Source organism: Anser anser (genome assembly GCF_964211835.1).
Source record: "Anser anser genome assembly, chromosome: 4".
Classification (NCBI taxonomy): domain Eukaryota; kingdom Metazoa; phylum Chordata; class Aves; order Anseriformes; family Anatidae; genus Anser; species Anser anser.
In genome coordinates this window covers 37,080,627-37,100,819 of record NC_139724.1, presented here as the reverse complement: position 1 = coordinate 37,100,819, position 20,193 = coordinate 37,080,627, and the positions used below count along the sequence as shown (strand labels likewise).

Genomic DNA, 20,193 nt, shown 5'->3' with positions numbered 1-20,193 from the left:
ACAGTATATGCACATCTCACTCATCTAAGAAACCAATGCAGTACTACATCGCAATGCTGAGTTTAACTTTGAATTATCTCGTCTCACGTGTTTCATATATTAAGGGCATAACCCTAAAAAATTTAAGCCCACACTCCTCACAGTGAAGTCAAAATGAATGGCATACAGAAATAGTTTGGGGAGCCTTATACCTTATCTGCCTCTCAGTTATTGTAACCTCTATTACCAGTAGACAAATATAAAATTACACACGAAGTAAAAGCTGACATATTGCTGACACCAAGTTATTAAATAAAACCAATAGATTTTCTTTGGTATAGAATTTTAACTAGTAAAGCAAGACAGACTGTACTACAAAGCTTTCATCTTAAATCAGAAGACAAGCAATCACAACTGCACATTAAAATACATCTCAACCACAAAATCCACTGTTGAAAAAAAAAAGACAAGAAGCACGTGTTGCAGTCATCTGTAACAACATGAAGGAATGCTGTTTTTGGCACTGCGCACTATTACAAATAAGTTCCTGATCTATGCTGAACTTGGCTCTCATTCAGCTCTGTATTTTGAAAAAATATCACTAACACTACTCCTTTTTAAAAACTTTCCCAGAGAAAGTGTATTGACACTGATTGCAAGATAAAGATGACTAAATTATGCCTTTGGAGGGCTCTGCTTAAGTATAAATGGTTTTTATGTGAAGTATACCTAAAAGACACTTTTTTGAAATAATGTTTAGTTACAACTACTCTTTAAGCCTATGGATTTTGCAATCTCACTCTACCTACTCTCAGCATCTAAGGGCTTTACCAGTCATGTGGAAGTTTCCAAATATCATTCCTGGTCAACTTTCCAAGGCATCCAGAGCAATAGATTAAGAAAACCAGAGTAAGACAAATCTTAAACAGATTATTGCATTGGAGGGACATATCACTGCCTTCTCTTGCTGAAAGCCTGAAAAGAGTTCTAGGAACTTAACTGACATGTCTGCTCCAGAGCACAAGCTGCAGTCCTGCCATAGGGAACTCAATAATTAAATGGTTAAATTTAGATTGAAAATAAGGAAGTAAATTTATATGACTAACTAGTACTTGACAAGCCATATGTCAGAGTGCTGTAGGTCAGGCAGCCTCTACTGTGAATGTGGATGGGGGGGAAATGGCATAAGGAAGATACAAACACCATTCCCTTTTTCCACACCACTGTCTTGCTCCTCCCCCACCCCCTTACCTGCAGATGATACAGTAGAGCCAAGCCTTTGTTCTAGGCTTCAGTAAGGGAGCCCTAAGCAGACAGTTACCGAGACCTGGCTCCAGATCCTTGTCGCCAGTGGTGTCAACAAGTCCAAGAACCTAAGGGACTTGCACTGCAAGTATATAAGACACCTACCTGCACATTAGAATCATAAATATGAGCTAGTAGTAACAACAAAAGACAGATGGAAAAGATGTAGAGAAGGAAGACGTGCTTACAAATCATCTTTAACTTAAAAAAAAAAAAAAAAAAAACACGTTTATTAAATAAATCCAGACTTGCTTCAGAGCAAGTTCAGGCACTTCAATGCCATGGTCTCAAGCAGAGAATTACAGAATAATCCTACCTGGGAAAATAGCATGTGGAAAAAATAAGATTTTAATGGTATTAGATATTCGACTACGTTCTGTATTCTGGAAACTCTGATCAAGGAAACAAACTGTTTAATATTCAATTGATGGAATCAGCAGTTAAGGCTTGGCCACAAAGAGCTAAAATAAAGCACTTTTTAATACTAATCTTCTTGTTAACACTAATGGCTAAGTCCTATCTCACACTCTTTTGCTGGTATGCAAAAAGAACTTGCAAGAGAACATGACTCTAGGCCCAGTCTCCACCTTCTAACTTTTACACACGTTTGCATAGTTGCACCTAACCACGCACTGAAATGGCCACTGAGCCATTTTGTTAGCTAGCAGTTTACCTTTAGCTCCTCCTAGAAGTAGGGGTGGTTTAGGTTATGCTTCAGCAGGGCTGATATGAATTAAGGTTTTGTTACCATCTGCCAATCTGAAGAGAACAAAAAGTCTGCCAAGTTCTAACTGCAACCCATGGCTTTCTGCAAAGGGGTCTTGGAAGGCGGCTGGTAGAGGGACAGCCTAGGGCCAGCAATATCCATGGCCTTCAGGCCTCATAACCCCCCCCCCACATGCAGTAATGTGGGAAGAACTGCTGGGGGGGGGGGGGGGGGGGGGAAGCAAACAATAACTAATGATCCTCAATCTTTTATCAAGAGAAAAAAAAAGTTTCATTCTGTTACCAGTTTTTGCTTGAGTTCTGTGGAAGACTTCAGTCTCTAAAAAATTATACTCCTTCCTCATTTGTAAATGCTTGCTTACTTATTGGACTAGAAAATATTCTTATTTCAGGGCTGGGAAGAGAAAAGCAGCTTGGCTTCTCTAATTTGCTTCTTTTTTCCTTTTTTTTTTTTTAAAAAAAAAGAAAAAGGTCATCACAACACAGAACGCCAGGAATATATTGATGCAAGGGAATGAATCAAAATGGGAACACCTGACTTTGAACAACTCCAAAGTTTAATTTATTTTAAACCACTGCCAAAAAGCAACATTTTTTCCCTTGACACTATTTTCTGATTCACACTTAAGTATACTTTTTATAATTCTGAGAGGCATAACAGCCAGCAATATATCAAAATGAAAGCTGTAGTTTCAAAATATTCCATTCCCCATGTTACAAGCTACAACAATATTACTTAATAGGCAAGAGCTGGCTTCATTCAACAGTCTTCTGTTCGCTTCAGAAAGGAAAATTTATATTCCTTTACAAGTAGAACATCTGAATATTTACTGTTTTGGAACTCCTGCATGACTGGAAAGAAAAGAGAAAGAGTCAGCAATGTTTTAGAACAATACTTTACTGAGGAGACACTTCACACTGTTCCATATATCACTGGTTGTTCTAAGGAGAAAAAACATGCCCCCCCCCCCCGACACACTTTTTTTTGAAAAGTAATCAACTGAACTTTAAGCAGTAAACACAGATGTATACAGACTTCATACCAGTTTTTTTTTCCTTTTTATTTTTAAACTGTACAGCTCTTAAAACTGTGCTTATTTAAAAATAAGAGAGCATTCTGTCAATTCTGTCTAATACACCTTAAAAAGAGAAAGTGATTTGTTTTTTTAAAACAAAAACTCCCCCATAGAAATGGGAAGAGGTTTAGAAAGTCAAGTTTAGAGATACCTTGAACAGTAAGATGTCATCATTCTACCGTTCCATCAGAAAGTTATTTTGCTGTTGCAGGCAGGTTACAATATGTATCTTCAGGACTGTCCTAGAAGGCAGTTGTCATGATTTAGGTAACTGCACAGCATCCAGCATCAGGGAGAACCTGTAACTTTCGTTCAGGGATGGGAACTGCTTGCTGATAATTGTTCTTGCAAGAACGTTAGAGGTAGGGATAATAACCTTAAAGGGAAGAAATGCAGAATTCAGCTCCGAACTGCCCTCTCTTTAGCAACCTCTTCCATGAAGCAGAGTGATGGAGACACGAAGCCACAAACCTATTAGAGCAGGGTCATCTAGACAATCCTGACTCATGATAAGCACAGAGATAAAGAAACAACCAGAGAGCAGCTACCAGAAGGTTGTGGAAGCATGGTTCATATTTTTTTGATCAGAATTTCTAGAATACAGAAGCTCATTCCTGTCGATAACATATTTTAACCTGCAAAGTTTACACGAATTATGCTACTTTATTCGTAAGATATAAGACCCCATTTTCAGGCTACATTTTTCTAGACAGTGAGCAGGAAGGACTGTTTAAGATGCACTGCTCCAAATGCCTGCTTTATAAATACAACTGAACAGTGAAGTGATTGCTATAAAGATTCTCTCAACTGTGAACTTCATACTCATAGATAAACACCTAAAAGGAACATGGGGAATAAAGCATGTAATAAAAAAAACAGAGTATGCAATTAAGGAATCAAGTAACAAATTAATTACATTCAACCTCATCCTCAGTTTATCTAATTTGTAGGAATTAGATTATGTACTCAAAACCTCATTTGAAGAAGAATTAAATTTTTTTTTCCTTCATTTAATAGAAATGCATTTCTCTGCAGAGTACTGTTGAACAGGAATGAAAGCGTTCAAATTAGCTTGCGTGTCTGTATAGAAGGTTTGGATCCCTGTTATTTAAAAGTGACAGCTGACAAAAAGCACTACCACAAAAAGCTCAAACAACACTCTCAGATTCTTCCAAGTTTTGGAAGAAGATAAAATTGTCAGTACTAGGAAGTCAGACTTAGATCCAAATTATTTCGAACACCAAGCAGGAAGAAACCAAAGACATTTTTCTCCCAATGGCTGTCTGAACTAAGTTATCAAACGCAAAACTAGTGATATAGAGGCTAAAAGCAGAGACCGTGTGCAGATTTAGACAAGATATTTACATCTACTACAGATATTGGGGTGGAGAGGGCTCGAGGAGGAAGGGAAGAAATAAAATATAGAAATGAAAACCTCCATGAATAAACACCGGAAGCTTCCATTTTCTCCAGGCTGTTCTACAGTAAGAACAGAAATGCATTACTGAATGACATGAGAGCCCCATTCTTGCCAAATGAGTAATTGAGAACATCTCAGATGTGACCATACTTGAAGGACCAGCATGAGACCGCATATCATGGAAAAGCAAGAAGTCCAAAACTACCAATAAGGAAAGAAATGAGAACGGTTACAGCTACAGTGCACCTCCACAGCATCAACACACAGTCCAGCTGGTGCCATCTCCCAAAAGCCTTACTGAAAACCAAACACAGCCAGACTATAGACAACTTGTGTTGTGGAAAACCAGCCATGCACTCATTTCTCAAGGTATCATATGAAATCTGTCTGAAGTTTAAATGCACATCAACAATAGCCTGAAATAAACAAACAGATTGGCATCTACCTGTATGAGGTCAGGGGGAATTTATTCAGTTGAGATAGACAGTTTTTGTTTCAGTCTTTAATTTTAGTCCAAATTCAGATTCAGATCGTTTTTTCCTTTTTGCCATTTCTGCCATTAGTGGCTTATCAATGCTTTTTATTAGTCCGTCACTCATTCATGATACATATGCACAAATGATCCTCAATGATTCCCCCCCAACTTTTTGCTACTAGGATGGAAAAAAATATTCTTTGTTCTAGAAAATAAACTATTAATTTTGTTAACCATAGTAGATTTACCTGAACAGTTCACTTATTTTTGAAAAAAAGGTACAGGAGTAGCTTAATCATAAAATCAATTATGGTGAAGAGGTTTTCAAGTGTGCCAAGTGTGAATAAGCATCAAGCTTAAACTCAAACCAGAAGTCTGTTATACCAGTAAACAACAACGTGAATTGTGCTGCCCAGACTGGATCAAGCACTATCACATCAGTCCACAAGCTCTAACCACAGCCACAGGAGCCTACAGCATGAAGGGGACCCGCCTAAGAAAACCATCTAAGAAGTTAGAAGATAGTTACGCGAAGTGTTTGCTCTTGTCCCCATGGACTCAAGCATACTGTCATGGTGAGCTAATATAGTCTGTCTTGTTAGTGACAGATATGCTGCATCTCTACAGATTCAGAGGCAGAAACCTTCACCAGATGCTTTACTCTCTACCGAGTTTCCAGAAGTGGTAGGAAGCTATACTGACATAACTTGTCTTAGAGTAGAGCGACAGATGAGTAGGTCTTCACTTCTCACATAACATGTAAGGATGAGAAATTCTGAACTTTCTTGCAGGTCGTTTATTTTTGTGTCTGTGACATTATTTGGATATATCTTGTCATTTCAAAATGACCAGACTCTCAGTTCAATAATCCTAGATCCACTACTTGTGTTGTGTTTTGTTTTTTTTTTTAAAAAAAAAAGAAAAGACAAAAATAGAAATACAAAATAAAATGCTTTAGTCTTTATTAGCAAGATGAGGTAAGGGAAAAAGCTGTATTTTCTTCCTGGCTTAAAATCTGCCAGATAAAACTTAGCATATTTATTTGTATTGCCTTTCCTAGGAATAATCCTTCTTTCTCAGTAGAAAATAGCTTGAACAGAAATAATTTTTATTTCACAACTAAGCAACATGTCAAATAAAAGCATATATATGTGTATATATATATATATATATATATATACACACACACACACAGCTTCTCCCCAGGCCACAGACTGCATAAATTTCCTAGCAGAGGCTATAAAGATTCCTTACAAAGGTCAAACTTCAGTGGTATTTAAACCCTCTGATTATTATTAATAGCCTGTGACTTGGCCCATGGTGCCTTTTCCATGACGTACCAGCCTTTTGCAATGCTAGCACAGAGCCCCATACATCTGCCCAGCAGCCCAGGCGGAGCACTCAGCTGGCTTTCATCTCCGAGCCCACAGCCTTGCCCAGGACCCTGGGCCAAGCCCTGGCAGCTGGGGGACCAGCCTGCCACAGCTATGCTGCAACCACATCAAGCCAATTAGCTACACTTACACTCACAAAAGCAACAGCAACATACCTTTGGGTTGTAGAGTACACAGAATGTCACAGGATTTGAAGCTTTTGTTGCCTCGTATTTAATTCCCACCTACAATTTTCCCCGACCTACATTACTCAAGAATTAATTGAAATGTTTAAAGTGTTTAGTGTTAACACAGGTAAAAATAGACTTTTTCCATTTCCACATGGCCATCTTTTTGATTAGGCTAGACAAACACCTAAGTTTTAATCATGTCTGTTGAAGTGTTAATTATTTCATCGCCACAGGAATTCTGTTTGTGTCCTAATTAGTTTGTGAGCACAGTTCTCAATCTTAAAATTACTTCAAAAAAAATTTTGTAACTTACAGAATTGAGCTTTTTTCATAAGCTAGCTAACAAACTCTGATAACCAGCACCAGAAAGCCTCAGATCCTGTGCTCTTTGTGCGATTATACTATGATCATTGGTGAATAGAAATAGAAAGATTCCAAGACAAAATGCAGCCAATACCAATCCCTTAACACCATATGAAAAAATATAGGATTGGTCTTAAAAGTGGTCAGTGAGATCTGCAGGACCAATCAGTATTTTCAAGGTACTGGAAGCAAACTTTGCTCCGTCTACATCTGCACTGTAGATGAAAAAAAGAAAGTCTGATAGAAAAAAACTTCAGGAACATAAATGAGCTTCCATGAGCCTAACAAAAGCTGCCATATTTGTTCATTAAGGAGAAATGCACAGGAAGTCTGAAATATTCCAGTCAGTAACTTGGTTTCTGGTAGCTGCCACATGTTCAGCACTTCAGACATAATCCTTACTCCTTAAATCCTATATAAAATTTCCTAAAAGAAAAAAAAGACAGGGTTGACACATGTAAAAGAGGAAGCAGATACCCAAGAAAACCTATGCCATCATAATGCTTCCTCCTCTACTTTTTATTCCCTTTCTTCAGCCATCTTCACATAAGGAAAAAAAAAAAAAAAAGATTTCTGTGTTACCTAATAAGTCTTAGGGCAAACTAATCAACTTGCTAATAAACTTGGGGGTTGCTTGAGACTGCCATACCTGGCTATTCAAGTCAGGTTGAGCAGAGCAGAATCTGTCGAAGCATTAATAAAACACAGCCCAAATAACCCTGATTACTCACCACACTTGATAAAATAGCCTTGCTCCTCAAAACACCCAAACTTCCATCAGTATAAACAGATTGTATATTGCATTTATTTCCCTAAAACACCAGTTAGTTGGCCACTAACTGAATCCCATTACACCCCTGAACTGCATTGACATTAAAACTCACAATGTCCCATTAGATTTTAAGGCTGTTTGTTTAACTTTCCTATTTTTCTTGGAGATACACATAAGGACTGGGTCAGCTAAAAGCAGTTCCACCTACTGATTCCAAAATGGTGTGTTGCTAGGTGTTCTGCGAGAAGGTTTTTGTTTGTTTTGTCTTTTTAAGGGAACAAATGAGTTACTTCCCTTTCACCTCAACTTGGTATCATATCAGCAAGGCACTATCATCAAAATAACTCCTGCAAAAAGGAGACAGAGGGAACAGCTGCAGATTCTTCATAATCACTGGTAAAGCTGCTCAAAGCAGTAGCACTGCATCCCCTGATCCCCACTCCAATGAAATCAAACCACCCAAAACTGGTAGGACACAGGAGCTTGTCACTCAGGTACCACGCTGTGGTAGTATCTGCAATGCACTTAGCAGAAATAGAATTAATTGTCATCCTCTAAAGAGTTGATCCATTAGCACTCGTGTGTTAAGCTGTGATAAAACAGAGACATCACTGGCAATGCTGAGGCACATCTTCTCTCATGGGAATACTTCAGAACGTTCTTATATTAGGAAAGCTTTTATACCCTTCTGAAACAGTACAGAGAGATCCATTTTTGTTTCATGAGCTTGTGTGTTCCACATCTGTTCTACTCTTTATAAATATTGCTCTAAAGGAAAGGTCACTGGCAGAACTCTAAGGATGCGTTCAATATCAAGCAGACTTTTTAAATAGTCAAGACAAGACAAAGTCTGAAACTTGGGGAAGTCAAGAGCAAACAAAAGGCCAGATGCATGTGATTAAAGAAACACACACCCAGGGTGTTAGCTAGAATTTTTATTGAGAGTTCAAGGAAAATCTTAAAGGGGGGGTGAGGGGGGAGGAGACAACGCTCTCCCAAACCCAGCAATTCTTTTTAATGCATCAAATATGCCATTAGTTCCTTCTTTCTATAAAGACAATATGTAGTGTGCATGACGTCAGCTACAAGTTCCCCACACACACATCTCTTATTTCTTCTAAACTTCTGTTAGGTGGGATAAAGCTCTAAGTATCATCAAGTGCAAGTTTGATTAATGCAGGTAAAATTTTCAGCTTTAAAAAAAGCATACAATAACCTAAATAAAAATAAAATGAAGTTAGTAACGTAACCAATCCTGTAATTTGCCTGTTATTAGTTTTACCAACATTCTACAAAAGCAGGCACGTAATAGCAAATTTTAAATCTTTCTCTGACAAAACTCTTCTGCATTGAGCAAATGAGTAGAACTTTATAACACAGAATAAAATAAAAAGAGAAAGCTCTAAAAGTAAATAATAGGAAGGTAAAGAGTTAACAGGTTTTACAGAGGAAGCCACATGTCACAAGTTTATTAGAGTTATCTGAACCATTCACCAAGTTTTACAAGGTCCTTCACCAATTGTTTGGAAAAACTACCCTGCAAAGGCATAAAGGGCAGAAGTCCTCCATTAACAGATGTCCAGGAATAAGGATGTGTATAGTGAGGTGATAACATTTGCTAATGCAACGAAAGACACCCAAATCTGAAACTGAAGGCAGAGCTGTAGGGTCTTGCTACCCTCACAAACCAAGTGAAAATGTATTAAATAAAACTCAGTGCTGATAAGCGCAAGCTGTGCACGTGACAAAACACAACCACTTTTATAACACTGGACTTAAAATTAGCTATCACCACTCAGGAAATAACTTCTGGTGGCACTGTGAAGAGCTCAATTCTCAGAGTTGATGAGGAAAAAAAAAAAAAAGAAATAATAAATAGTAGTCGTTAATAGAGTTAGTGAAGGAGAAAGCACTATTTTATCCTCAACACTCATTAGTTGCTACTGATAAACTAAATTTAAGGCTAGAATACAAAATTAACTTATAATTTAGAGACACTCAACTTATTCAAAGCAAAAGTCCCATTAAAATCCAGGGTAAGAGAAAGGTTTAGAAAACAAGGGCTTTTTTCCTTCTTGGTACATCCAGGAGCCCATCGAAGCATGGCTACCCTTTGCTGCAATTTAGCTGAGCTCCTCTTTCCCTCAGTTTTCATGCCACCTTCCCAAAAAGCCTTCTAGTCCCAGTGTAACCAGGACCGTGTCCTCACCACATTTGTCCCCAAGCCAATAAAAAAAACAACCCATAGAAGTCACCTCTCATCCCCATCAAGTCATGGCAGCTGGCTTACAGTTAGGTTCTCCAGAAGAAGAAAATGGCCCCTTGCCTGAAGCATTTTTCAGCAGCCATAGTATATCCTCCTAACTCAGTCCAGCTCAGCGGAAAGAAAAGAAAGGGCGTGGGCAGAGCAAAACCACCCTTCATGCTTCACTTTGCAAAGGCAAGTAGCATAGATCAGGCTGCACTCAAACTTCAGAGCCACTGCAGTAGCAAGTACCACAGAAATTAAAAAAATAAAAATAAAATCAAAAGAAAAGTTGTTAGGATCATCTGGGATAGAATTCAAAGAGCAGCACACTGATGTATATATGTACATACAGCTCCTCTCCTCCCTTCTTCTAAAAACAGCCTTCACTAATGAGTAAGTATGTGGTGCAGCAAGCACTGACTAGCCAGAAGAGTCTTTGATGGTAGAAGCAAGATGCATCTACCACCAAGTTTCTCAGGCTGGCCGGTATCAATCGCTGTGCTGCTGTGAGATGATTCAAGCTTCTCTGGTTTCCCTTCTCTCACTATCCGGCTCAAAGAAGTCTAAACTGAGGTTAATCACCAGTCCCTGCCTTCAAAATCCTGTTTTAGACAAAAAATAAAAGCAAGCTTTGTCCTCAGTGAATTACTGCAGTAGAGTAGGTTTTCTTAGGATTAGCTAACATTAGCATAACGCTCATTTGGCTGGTAAACTACAACTTACTTGAAGAGATTGCTGCTGCCATCTACTGACAATTTATAAACAGGAGTACACAGTAATTTAAACAGTTATATTCTGAAAGCAGACAAATTTTTAAGTAGAGAAGCCCAGCATGCACAAGCTGGTAGCCAGACTACATTATTTGTCCAGCAGGATATAGAATCATGAACAATATTTCACGATTCTATGATTCATATCACACACAGGTTGCTTTCAGTGAAGAAATAGTTTAGCGACAGTGTCCTGACAACCTAGTTCCTGGTTTACTGCTTAATAAAAAAAAAAAAAAAAGAGACTCAACCCATGTGTTTTGATTTTAGAAAGAGCTGGGGGGGAAGGAAATGTGTGTGTGTTCCTTTAACTGCTATTCACTCAACATTAAAAAAAAAAAAATTAAGTATTCTATTTCAGAGCTCTAACTTCACATTTTCCTCTTAGAAGTAATAACCCAGTTCTGATGAACATCATCTGAAGTGTCATAATCAAGCGCTCTGATTGATAGTTTTATCTTCCTACCATCTCTGTCACTGGAACATGTTGTGAAGTGAAACAGTTCTGCAGGCCAAGCAGCTCTTCCACTTCTATTCAATACCACAATACGAGAACTTGTACTTCAAAACACAAAATCAAGTGTTTTCATGATTCTCTTCAGTGCAAGAGAGTGGAAGATTGAAGGATTATAGCAAGAGTCATCACTTAGTGTAGCATGCCTGTCCACTCATGTTATTAGTCTTTCTCCTTCCCTAGGTTTCTTTCATGTGTTAAGAAGTAATGCACTGAGATAACTGCAAACTATTTTGGTTGCAACCTACTCAGAGACTGCTACGTGTTGTCCACTCAGCGCTTGCCCATAGAGCTTCAAAGCCTTTCTTGCCTCCAATAACACACCCATCAGGTTTCTATTAGCAAAACCAGACAGGAAAGTTACTTTTGCAAGAACTAATTGATACAACCACATCTTATCTCTCCCAAGATCAGGAAAACAATCTTCCAGTAACTGAAAACACAAAGTAAGATGAACCCAGTTCAGAGTTTCAGGTGACAACGAGATAGAAAGGAAATGTTCCTTCTCTAAAAGAATCTGCAGAACAGACAGCGAAAACACGAATACTTAGAAACATATACCGATTAAAAGTGAGATGCTGAAGTCAATGGAACAAGTTACAGGAAGGGAAGTGATGTTTGCTTCAGCCACCAAAAGCAATGGGAGGAAGAACCTTGACAGGAAAGATTAAGCAGCTGTTTGATTCACGCTGAAATTGAATTCACGGCCAAATGCACAGGAAGAGATCTCTGAAAGGCAAGGTGAAAGCATAGTTTGGGCAAGCCAGTATTGAGGCAGATCTAGATGCAATTTAGCACTGAAGAATGTGCAGTTTTATCTTAATTTTTTTCCTCATATATACTTCAACTCTGGATACAGCACCCCATGAATCCTCCAAAGTAATAAACTTGAAGGAAGTAGTTGAAAATGACTGAGAGAAAGCAGAATAACAGAAATCAGAAGTGTCAGTTGTATGCGGGAACAAGATAGACACTTCTTAGCTCTTGTTAGAAAAGGTCATTCGAAGGAGATCAGTAAAACCCAGGATGCAACTGCAAAAGATGTTATCGTAAACAAAGTAGTAATAAAGTCCAGATATCAAAGAGAGTAACAGGCAAAGCAGGTGAGTTGAGGACAGGTAGGCACACAACAGGGAGGATTAAAGTATGCTTATCCCATAAAAGAGCTAGAGGAAAGAAAGATTAAGGAACAAGTTAAACAAGAGGTCAAAGTAGACACTAAAGAAAAGCAAGAGACAGAAAAGAATTATCAAAGCAGGCACAGGTTAAAAGGTCTGCCTCTGACAGCAGTGGAAGGGAAGGGAGGGCTTCGCTATCTGGAGAGTAAGTCAGTAATATCTGGAGGCAGGAAGGAGAAGCAGCAAGAGAGATGAAGGAATCAAAGACAGCAGGAAGGCAGTAGGGATTGCCAGGATCTTATTAAGCTGGGAGAAAAAGAGAAAGTCTTTCAGTTCATAGTAAAAATAGGAGTAAATACTCTCATAACACAGTAGTTATAAACTCCAAGTACTGTTGGAAATACAAGTGCCACAAGTCAGCTCGTATACCTCAGTGGCACTGCACAGGCCCTCAGTAACAAAAGCTCAGCGAGCACTTGCCATACCAAGGAAAAACAGCGTTCTGGTGCCACCGAGATGCAGTGGTCTGTGGGAGTGCTAAAACATATGGGTCTGGGATAGCACTACAACCACTTCAGAGCAATGACTACTAAGGAAATCAAGGATTATGTTTGTCGACTCTGTGTTCTGCCCCAGTTGTTTCAGACAACTTCATGATCCCTGCATTATCTCTTCATGAGCAGTGTGAAGACAGCAGCTTCCTCCCTCCAGACACTGCATTGGCATTATCTACATCATGGTGTTTTAAGTGGCAATATGGGTATCACAACTGTCAACACTTAAACTAAAAAGTTATAGCATGGAGTTCTCTGCATAACATTCTTCTAATCCAGTGTGGCTAAAAACCTTGAACAGCCTTAAAAAACAACAACAAAACCCACTAACGACTATTTAAATTAAGGCATGCGATCAGACATTCTCAAGTGCCTTTACAACACAACAGAGATCCCACAACTAGTCATTTAAAAATAGGCCCAGCTTAAGTAAGGGACTTAAAACATACCAAGACATCTCACTGATCTGCACACGTGACTACAGTTACAGGATTCAATATGATATGAAGGTAGAATAAGAAGCCTACAATGCAGGATCCCTTCTCTCAACAGAACCCAATTCATCTGAGTTCCTCACTGAACACTGCCTGATATTTAACTTACATATAAATGTATGCACTTTTATATACATACAAAAACCTCATTCCAACAGCATGACAACGATCCACATCTCAGTTAAGCGCAGGCACAAGTACACATGTAGCTGGGGCTGAGAATGCTCCAAAATACACAAAAGCTTTTGGGCTGTGGAAGGGGTGTTACAGTTTTCAGATCTGCCTGGGCCACGCTTCTGCCATTTTCTACTTCCTACTGCAAATCTAAGTCTTTCCAGACCAGCAACAACATATTTCACTGAAGCTTACCGAATGTTACGTTACAGACATGGAATCACTTGGCTGCTTCTTACCTTACAGACATTGCAAAACATGGCCACAAACAATATCATACGTGCAATATTTAGCCAAAAAACACATCAGCAATGACATTAAATCTCAAAACAATGCTACACTGCACAGCAACCCTGACTCTGGCTGCTCAGACATTGACACTTAAACTGATACAGAGCATGCTCTAGAAAACTGAAACCACTACTGAAAAATGGTTTCAAAGAAGTACATCCTTAGCCAGGAGAGTCACTTTTATTTCAATATGCCCTGGAGAGATGGCTAACTTACAGAACGCTAAGCCACACGTGCACTCATGCACGCACACACAGAAAACTCCATAGTCCAACGGAACAGAAAAGACTCCAAAGCTTCAATAGAAATAAAGCAATCTCACACGGTAAGAATACTTGAAAGGTAACAAATTAGAAAGGAGAATACTAAACCTATATGGCTAAGCTGAAATGCTGGAGATACCTTGTGAATGCCCATCCGAATGCAGAAAAGATTGACATACATTCCCACACTTTTACAGCCAAACTTACATATACTAATGCCATGAGAACTTGAGTAACGGTTTTCACGGCTGCATTACAATGTAGTTCACATGTGAACCTCAGAAGCGTGTCATTATCCTATTGTTTCTACCTTGCACATGGTTCTCTGGTTATTGATTTATGAGCCAACCTGCAATCTTTGAGGCTTTTCTTCCAACTGTTAATAATACATTAGAGTTGTGATAAATACTGTAACAACATAATTTATGTTAAGCTTTCACAAACATTGCAAGAAAGCTTGCGATTATTGACAGCACCACCATTTAGATTTGCTCATTACTCTCTTCTGCAAAATTTTAAGCCCAACAACGCATTCAGTTTAAGGCAATTCATTACAAAAGCAGTCTCAAAACATTCACCACTGTTTACCTAATATATTAACACCTCAGACATCAGGTGTATTATCATATTCCAATTTACACCTGTGCAGTTGTCTGCTATTTCTTCAGAGCACATCCCGTGTTTTCAGGGGGTTCAGAACCAAGCACAGAGATTCACTGCAGCATGAACATGTCATGCAAGTTTGCTACCACAATAATTTCTAGATTAGAGGAAAAAGACAGGTTCATGATTATATACGTGTAATATGACTACCAATTTACGGTACTTTCAGCACTCGTAACAGCTTTTATTTTAAATATTGTCAACCATATAACTAGGCTTCTTTCCTTCTACATGATTTTTTTAAATCAATACATTATAGAAGTCTTAAAAGGCAAGCATTCACACACACACAAAAAAAAGTGTCCAAAGTATCAAAAAATCAGCACGAGATTCTTGAGCTAGCGCATGGACACAATGACGTAATAGACTAGAATGGTTACTTCTATATAATCACCAAACTGGAAACCAAGGAAGATTTACACAACAGACACTAATGACTCTGACAGAGAACCCACTAGACAGTATTGATCACAATTCCACTTTTAAATTCCTAAATACATATTCAAAGCTAAGTAGCAATGTCAAAATGTTTACTCACTAGAACATAATGGACCCTCTGGAGCTATTACTGAGGAGCAAAACCATAATTGTCCTTTTTAATATATCTTTTTATGTGTAGATTTGCAAAGTAATTTGCAAAACCAGCTAAGTATCAGCACTACGATTTGGGAATATCAGCATATGGGAAAATTAACCATAGATGGGTTAGGTGTTGTTTTTTTTTCTTTACCTCAGCAACAATCATTCCAAATTCACACAACATTTTCTTAGCAAACAGGTTTTTGTGGGTTTCTTTTGTTTTGTTGGTTGTTTGTTGTTTTTCCCCTCATCCACAGGTGCGAGAGGAAAAAAAAGCAAAAAATAGCACTGAATTGGGGTGAGGACTAGACAAGACTGAGAAAGGTTAAAATACTCTGTTTGCTTCTTTCTTAGAAAAAAAATATTCTAAAGGACCTATGAAAAGCAAAGAGCAAGGAAATGACACAGCATGACATTTAGTAAGAAACAAGTTGCAGTGTTCTTGAAAAATTAGATATAAAAGAATATCATTGCTATAAATTCTCATCTGCAATTGAAAACAAGTAAAGCCAGTACATAATACTGCAATTCTCAAAGAGGCTTGAAACTTGAAATCAAAAGTCCCCTATGTCAATGAAAAAAGGTGCATAGATCTACAATACTTATTATAGGCATTAGCAACTGTTACACAGCTGTCTTCATCCCTGTTTCCCACTTGCACGGCCTCTAAAATAAAAACACCACCCAGACTGGAACTGTCTAAAATTTAAGTAAATTAAACTCATCCCACAGGCTTTCAATGAGGTACCGTATTTTGGACTCCCACTTGGTGTCCAAAATAACCAACTCCATTGCTAAACCAAGGGAAATAAGTAGCTTTATCATACCCAATAGGTTATTCTATTGCATGCAGATATGATAAAGTGAAAGAATAAACCACATATTTTCCCTGCACTGAAAATGTACTGCTGTGCTACTTACGATTTACAGCACCCAGAAGTCGGGAGGCCTCCTTGGCAATTTTATAGCCCAGATTCCTCATATACAAGTAGTATAATTTATGTACATTTGAACTAGAATGAGAGTCTGTCATTAAACTATAAGCATTTGTGTATGCAGACACACACGTGCCTTTGACAGCAATTAATGAATATCAGCAAATCAGTCTTCATTTCATGACAGCAACTTCTGAAAGTAACTGCTCAGCATTCAGATGAGCTTCCAGAACAGTTACTTTTCTTCCATGTCGAGCCATAAGAAGCTGAATCAGGTTCCAGTAACAAAAATAGGAGTGCAGCTTTAACAGCGCTGTTCTGGGCACATCGTTCACGCACCACATCTCCTGAGTGTAGCAGAGGTTTCAGTAGGATATTTAAAAACATAAAATTGGTGGCTATGCCTATTATTTAAGATGCGTAACTTTTATGAGACAAGACTATTTTCAGTTGTTTATTATACTAGCAAACTACATTCCCAAACTCTAAAACTGATTTTGTGTGTCAAATATCGCTTCAGATGGGATCCCCTCTTCATTTCTAAAATGAAATAAGGAAAAAATACAGGGTACACTCCCATCTATTCTTGCAGCAAATTACTTCATTTTTACATAGTATGACTATAAATTGCATTCTTTCGAGTAGGGGTTTGAGATTTGACAGAGATCTTTGTCACAGAAGCTATCCTTTATGGTACCCAACAGTAGAAACTTCTGAAAGTGACTATTCAACAAATTCCTAGAATGTAAGTCCACTAGGAAGTGCTGTATCATTTAGTTTGATATATTTCACATCCCTGTCCTTCAATCACTCAGTAGTCTCTGTACCAAGTCTAATAAATTCAGACATTTTTATGATGAGATACAGTGGGTGCTCAATGTACTGTTGTTTTTTTTTTTGGTTTTTTTTTTTTTTTTTTTTTTAGCAACCAGTCATCCTGTGGTAATTATTTGAATTTGTCCAACTTCACTTCCAGGTTTCACCCTTATAGTGACCTTCTTAAAGTACCCGATAAAACAGCCCTGTGAAAACACTTGGATATTCAACGAGTCACCACTCATCTTTTTGATAAGCTTATACTTGTCACATCTCCTGGTAAAGGTATTTAATCATATTTGTAGCTTCCTTCCATACGTAACCTTTGCAAATTTTGAAACTTGTTTAAACCAGGCAACCAAAGAGAGATGCAGTTTTCTAATGCTGACCTAGACATAAAGATCACCCACATTAGGTATGTAATTGATTCAGTCAAACCACAGCATTTCAACAGGAATTTCCTTTCGTTCACTGCAAGCCTAAACCATTTCAGTAACAAACCATTAATTTATCTCTCCCCAGGTTTCTCAACGCGGTTTTGCATTTGAACATTGAGTGGACCTAGTTTGATCAGCGTATCAACCAGCCCTCTGAGATCAGCAGATATGCATCATTACATCCATATGCACCTCATCTGCGTATTTAAAAACCACAACCACACAACACATGAAGCTGAGTACCAATCCACACTAAATCCTCTAGTATAGTTAGATTGGCTCTGGAAATTTAAATAGCAAACCGGTAGCTACATTAGCTTTCAGCAAAACTCTTATCCCTCTCTTCACAGCTGCAGAGTTGATCAAAATATTTCTAGAAACTGTTTTTACAAAATGCCAGAGGCTCCCATGAAATTAGGGCACTTGAAGGAACATGGGGCAAGACGCAGTCTCAAACTCAAAGCCCTTTGCTAAAAATAGTTTCTGCAAGTCATACAGCAGAATAAGATATGAGGGTGTGACAAAGGGATGTCACGGCCTTGAGTTTACTTTCACGTACAGAAAACTTGCATGCCCTTTCACCATCCAAGGGAATGCAGCCACATGGCACTCGAGCCACAGAAATCTGTATCATTTTGTTTGCATACATACAGAAACCTATCACATGCTCCTTAACAGTGCTTTGAAAGCAAATACTCCTTTAAAATTAGACCACATGTACAGTTACCAGTATATTAAAAATAAGCCACTACATCATGTTGAAAACCTTTCAAACAGGATATACAATCTGTCAAGCTGTATTATTGTTTCAATTCAATAGCTGGTCCATACAGTACAGAAATATCTTAAGAGACAACCATAAAATACTTAGTTAACACCAGGTAAGTGTCTCAAGCCTTGTACAGTCCCCTAATTCTTCACAACTCCATGCTATTTTCACCCAAGTACAGAAGCAGTGTTCAGAATATCAGACAGAAAGGCTACAAAAGTAGTTCCACTCTTAGTACTTGTTCCTTACAGAGGATGAGAGGATGAGTTGCCTCAACTTCTATTAAACCCAAAGGCAAACGAGGGCACTCGGCATCTCCTGCAAGACTTCCATTATGTGTCAGGGTCAGACCCTATTTTAATAGGCTCTACATTCTAGGTAAATAATTGCTCTTTACATCAAAGCAAAGTACTCATGCATAAAGGAGGAGAAAATAATCCAACACTTCATAGCAAATTCAGTTACAAAACAACACTAAAAACTGTATTGGACTCTCAAACTGCGTCTTGAACACTAGCACAATACCTCATTGAAGCTGTGAAATTTTTGCTTTCATTATTCCTGCAGATCTGATGGAGAAATTCTGGATTTAAAGCTGTGTATGTTATGAGCAAAACCTGGCTATAGACTCTTTATGATTCAGCCAAAGAATGTTGATATCATGAAGAATACCTGGTGTTATAGAAGACAAACAATAGATTTTTTTTCATCTCTACTATTCTAATAATAGGAATTTTTGTCTCTAAAAGCATAATGCCAATAGCTATCATGAAAAAGGATTACTCAAGTTCATACAGATTAAACTAACACATCAAGAAAAGCAGTAGGAAAATGAATTACCTTATTTTTCATTAGAAAGAGCAGATTTCCTTTCAGTCGGCACCATCTCTCTCTCGGTTCTGTATGCAAAGAAGTAAGAGATTAATAAAAACAACCTTTTGTCTTCACACATTAAATGCTTCTTAAAGAAAATGCATTAGTAATAAAGGTCAGAAAAGAAAATCATTAACAACCAAAAAAAGCCAGCTTCACTCAGCAGCTGCCTATGTACAACATGCTGTTAAATGCCAGATAACTTCCCAGAAGGTTTTTCTACTCTGCAGCTGAAAGAATTGGTGACTGCAGCAGACACTCCACTGTGTTTTCTCTGCTTCTCTGCTTTTTCCTCACACGGGAGCAGAAACAGCCACTTTAGCACGGTACAGCTTTTGCTTCCATCATTGGAAGAGATGAAGTATAATCCTTTTTAAGGCACGAAAAAATTTACTGTTTACTTAGATTAAGACATGCTCATCTGGATTTCCAGTTTTTAGAAAGTAGCAAGTAAGCAAATGCGACCTAAATATTTACAGTAAGTTCACTATTACTATTTTACTGCACTTTTTAAAAAGTTGAAATGAAAACAACATATTTGTGCTTATACACAAATAGATGCATGTAATCCAACTTTTAAGAAAAGGGAATTTTTCAGAACTTCGGGGTGGGTGAAAAAAAGCTATTCTTACCAGCCATTTTTTTTAATTACATCTTTTTTTCTTATTTTGGAAAAAGAAAAAGCACTTCATTATCCAGCTATAGGTATAGACAGCTAGATATAGCTATTATGAACGTCTCATAAGCAAATATAATATCTTTCAACAAACCCTGCATCATTTTAGCATTTCCTAGAAAATAAAGAATATTTAGCATAAGGGTTGTTTTTTTGGTTGTGGCTGTGACATTTTTGGTAGTGAGCTGGTGGGTGTTGTAGGGTGGTTTGTGGGGGTATTTTTTTTGGTTTTGTTTGTTTGTTTGTTTTTTTGAGAAAGAGGACATGTGAAACCCCATGCCTCCAGCCAGCAGCCAACCATTAACTGATAGAAAGTTGGAAAAACAGCAGTACCGCAAG

The 20,193-nt window shown here is 38.0% G+C and overlaps 1 protein-coding gene across 21 annotated transcripts in view; it reads right to left on the bottom strand.

The window, feature by feature from the left end:
• Window positions 1–20,193, bottom strand: part of INPP4B (inositol polyphosphate-4-phosphatase type II B) — a 361,482-nt gene that overhangs the window by 295,647 nt on the left and 45,642 nt on the right. For 20 of the 21 annotated variants that reach the window (XR_014583909.1, XM_083834868.1, XM_083834859.1 and 17 more), the window contains one exon: window positions 19,146–19,204. The exons of the other annotated variant lie outside the window; for it this stretch is intronic. Coding sequence is in view for 19 of the 20 variants with exons in the window: in XM_083834859.1 (XP_083690985.1) it covers window positions 19,146–19,204 (59 nt within the window). In the remaining variant the exon portion in view is untranslated. The remainder of the gene's footprint in view (window positions 1–19,145; window positions 19,205–20,193) is intronic. 21 annotated transcript variants of the gene reach the window in all.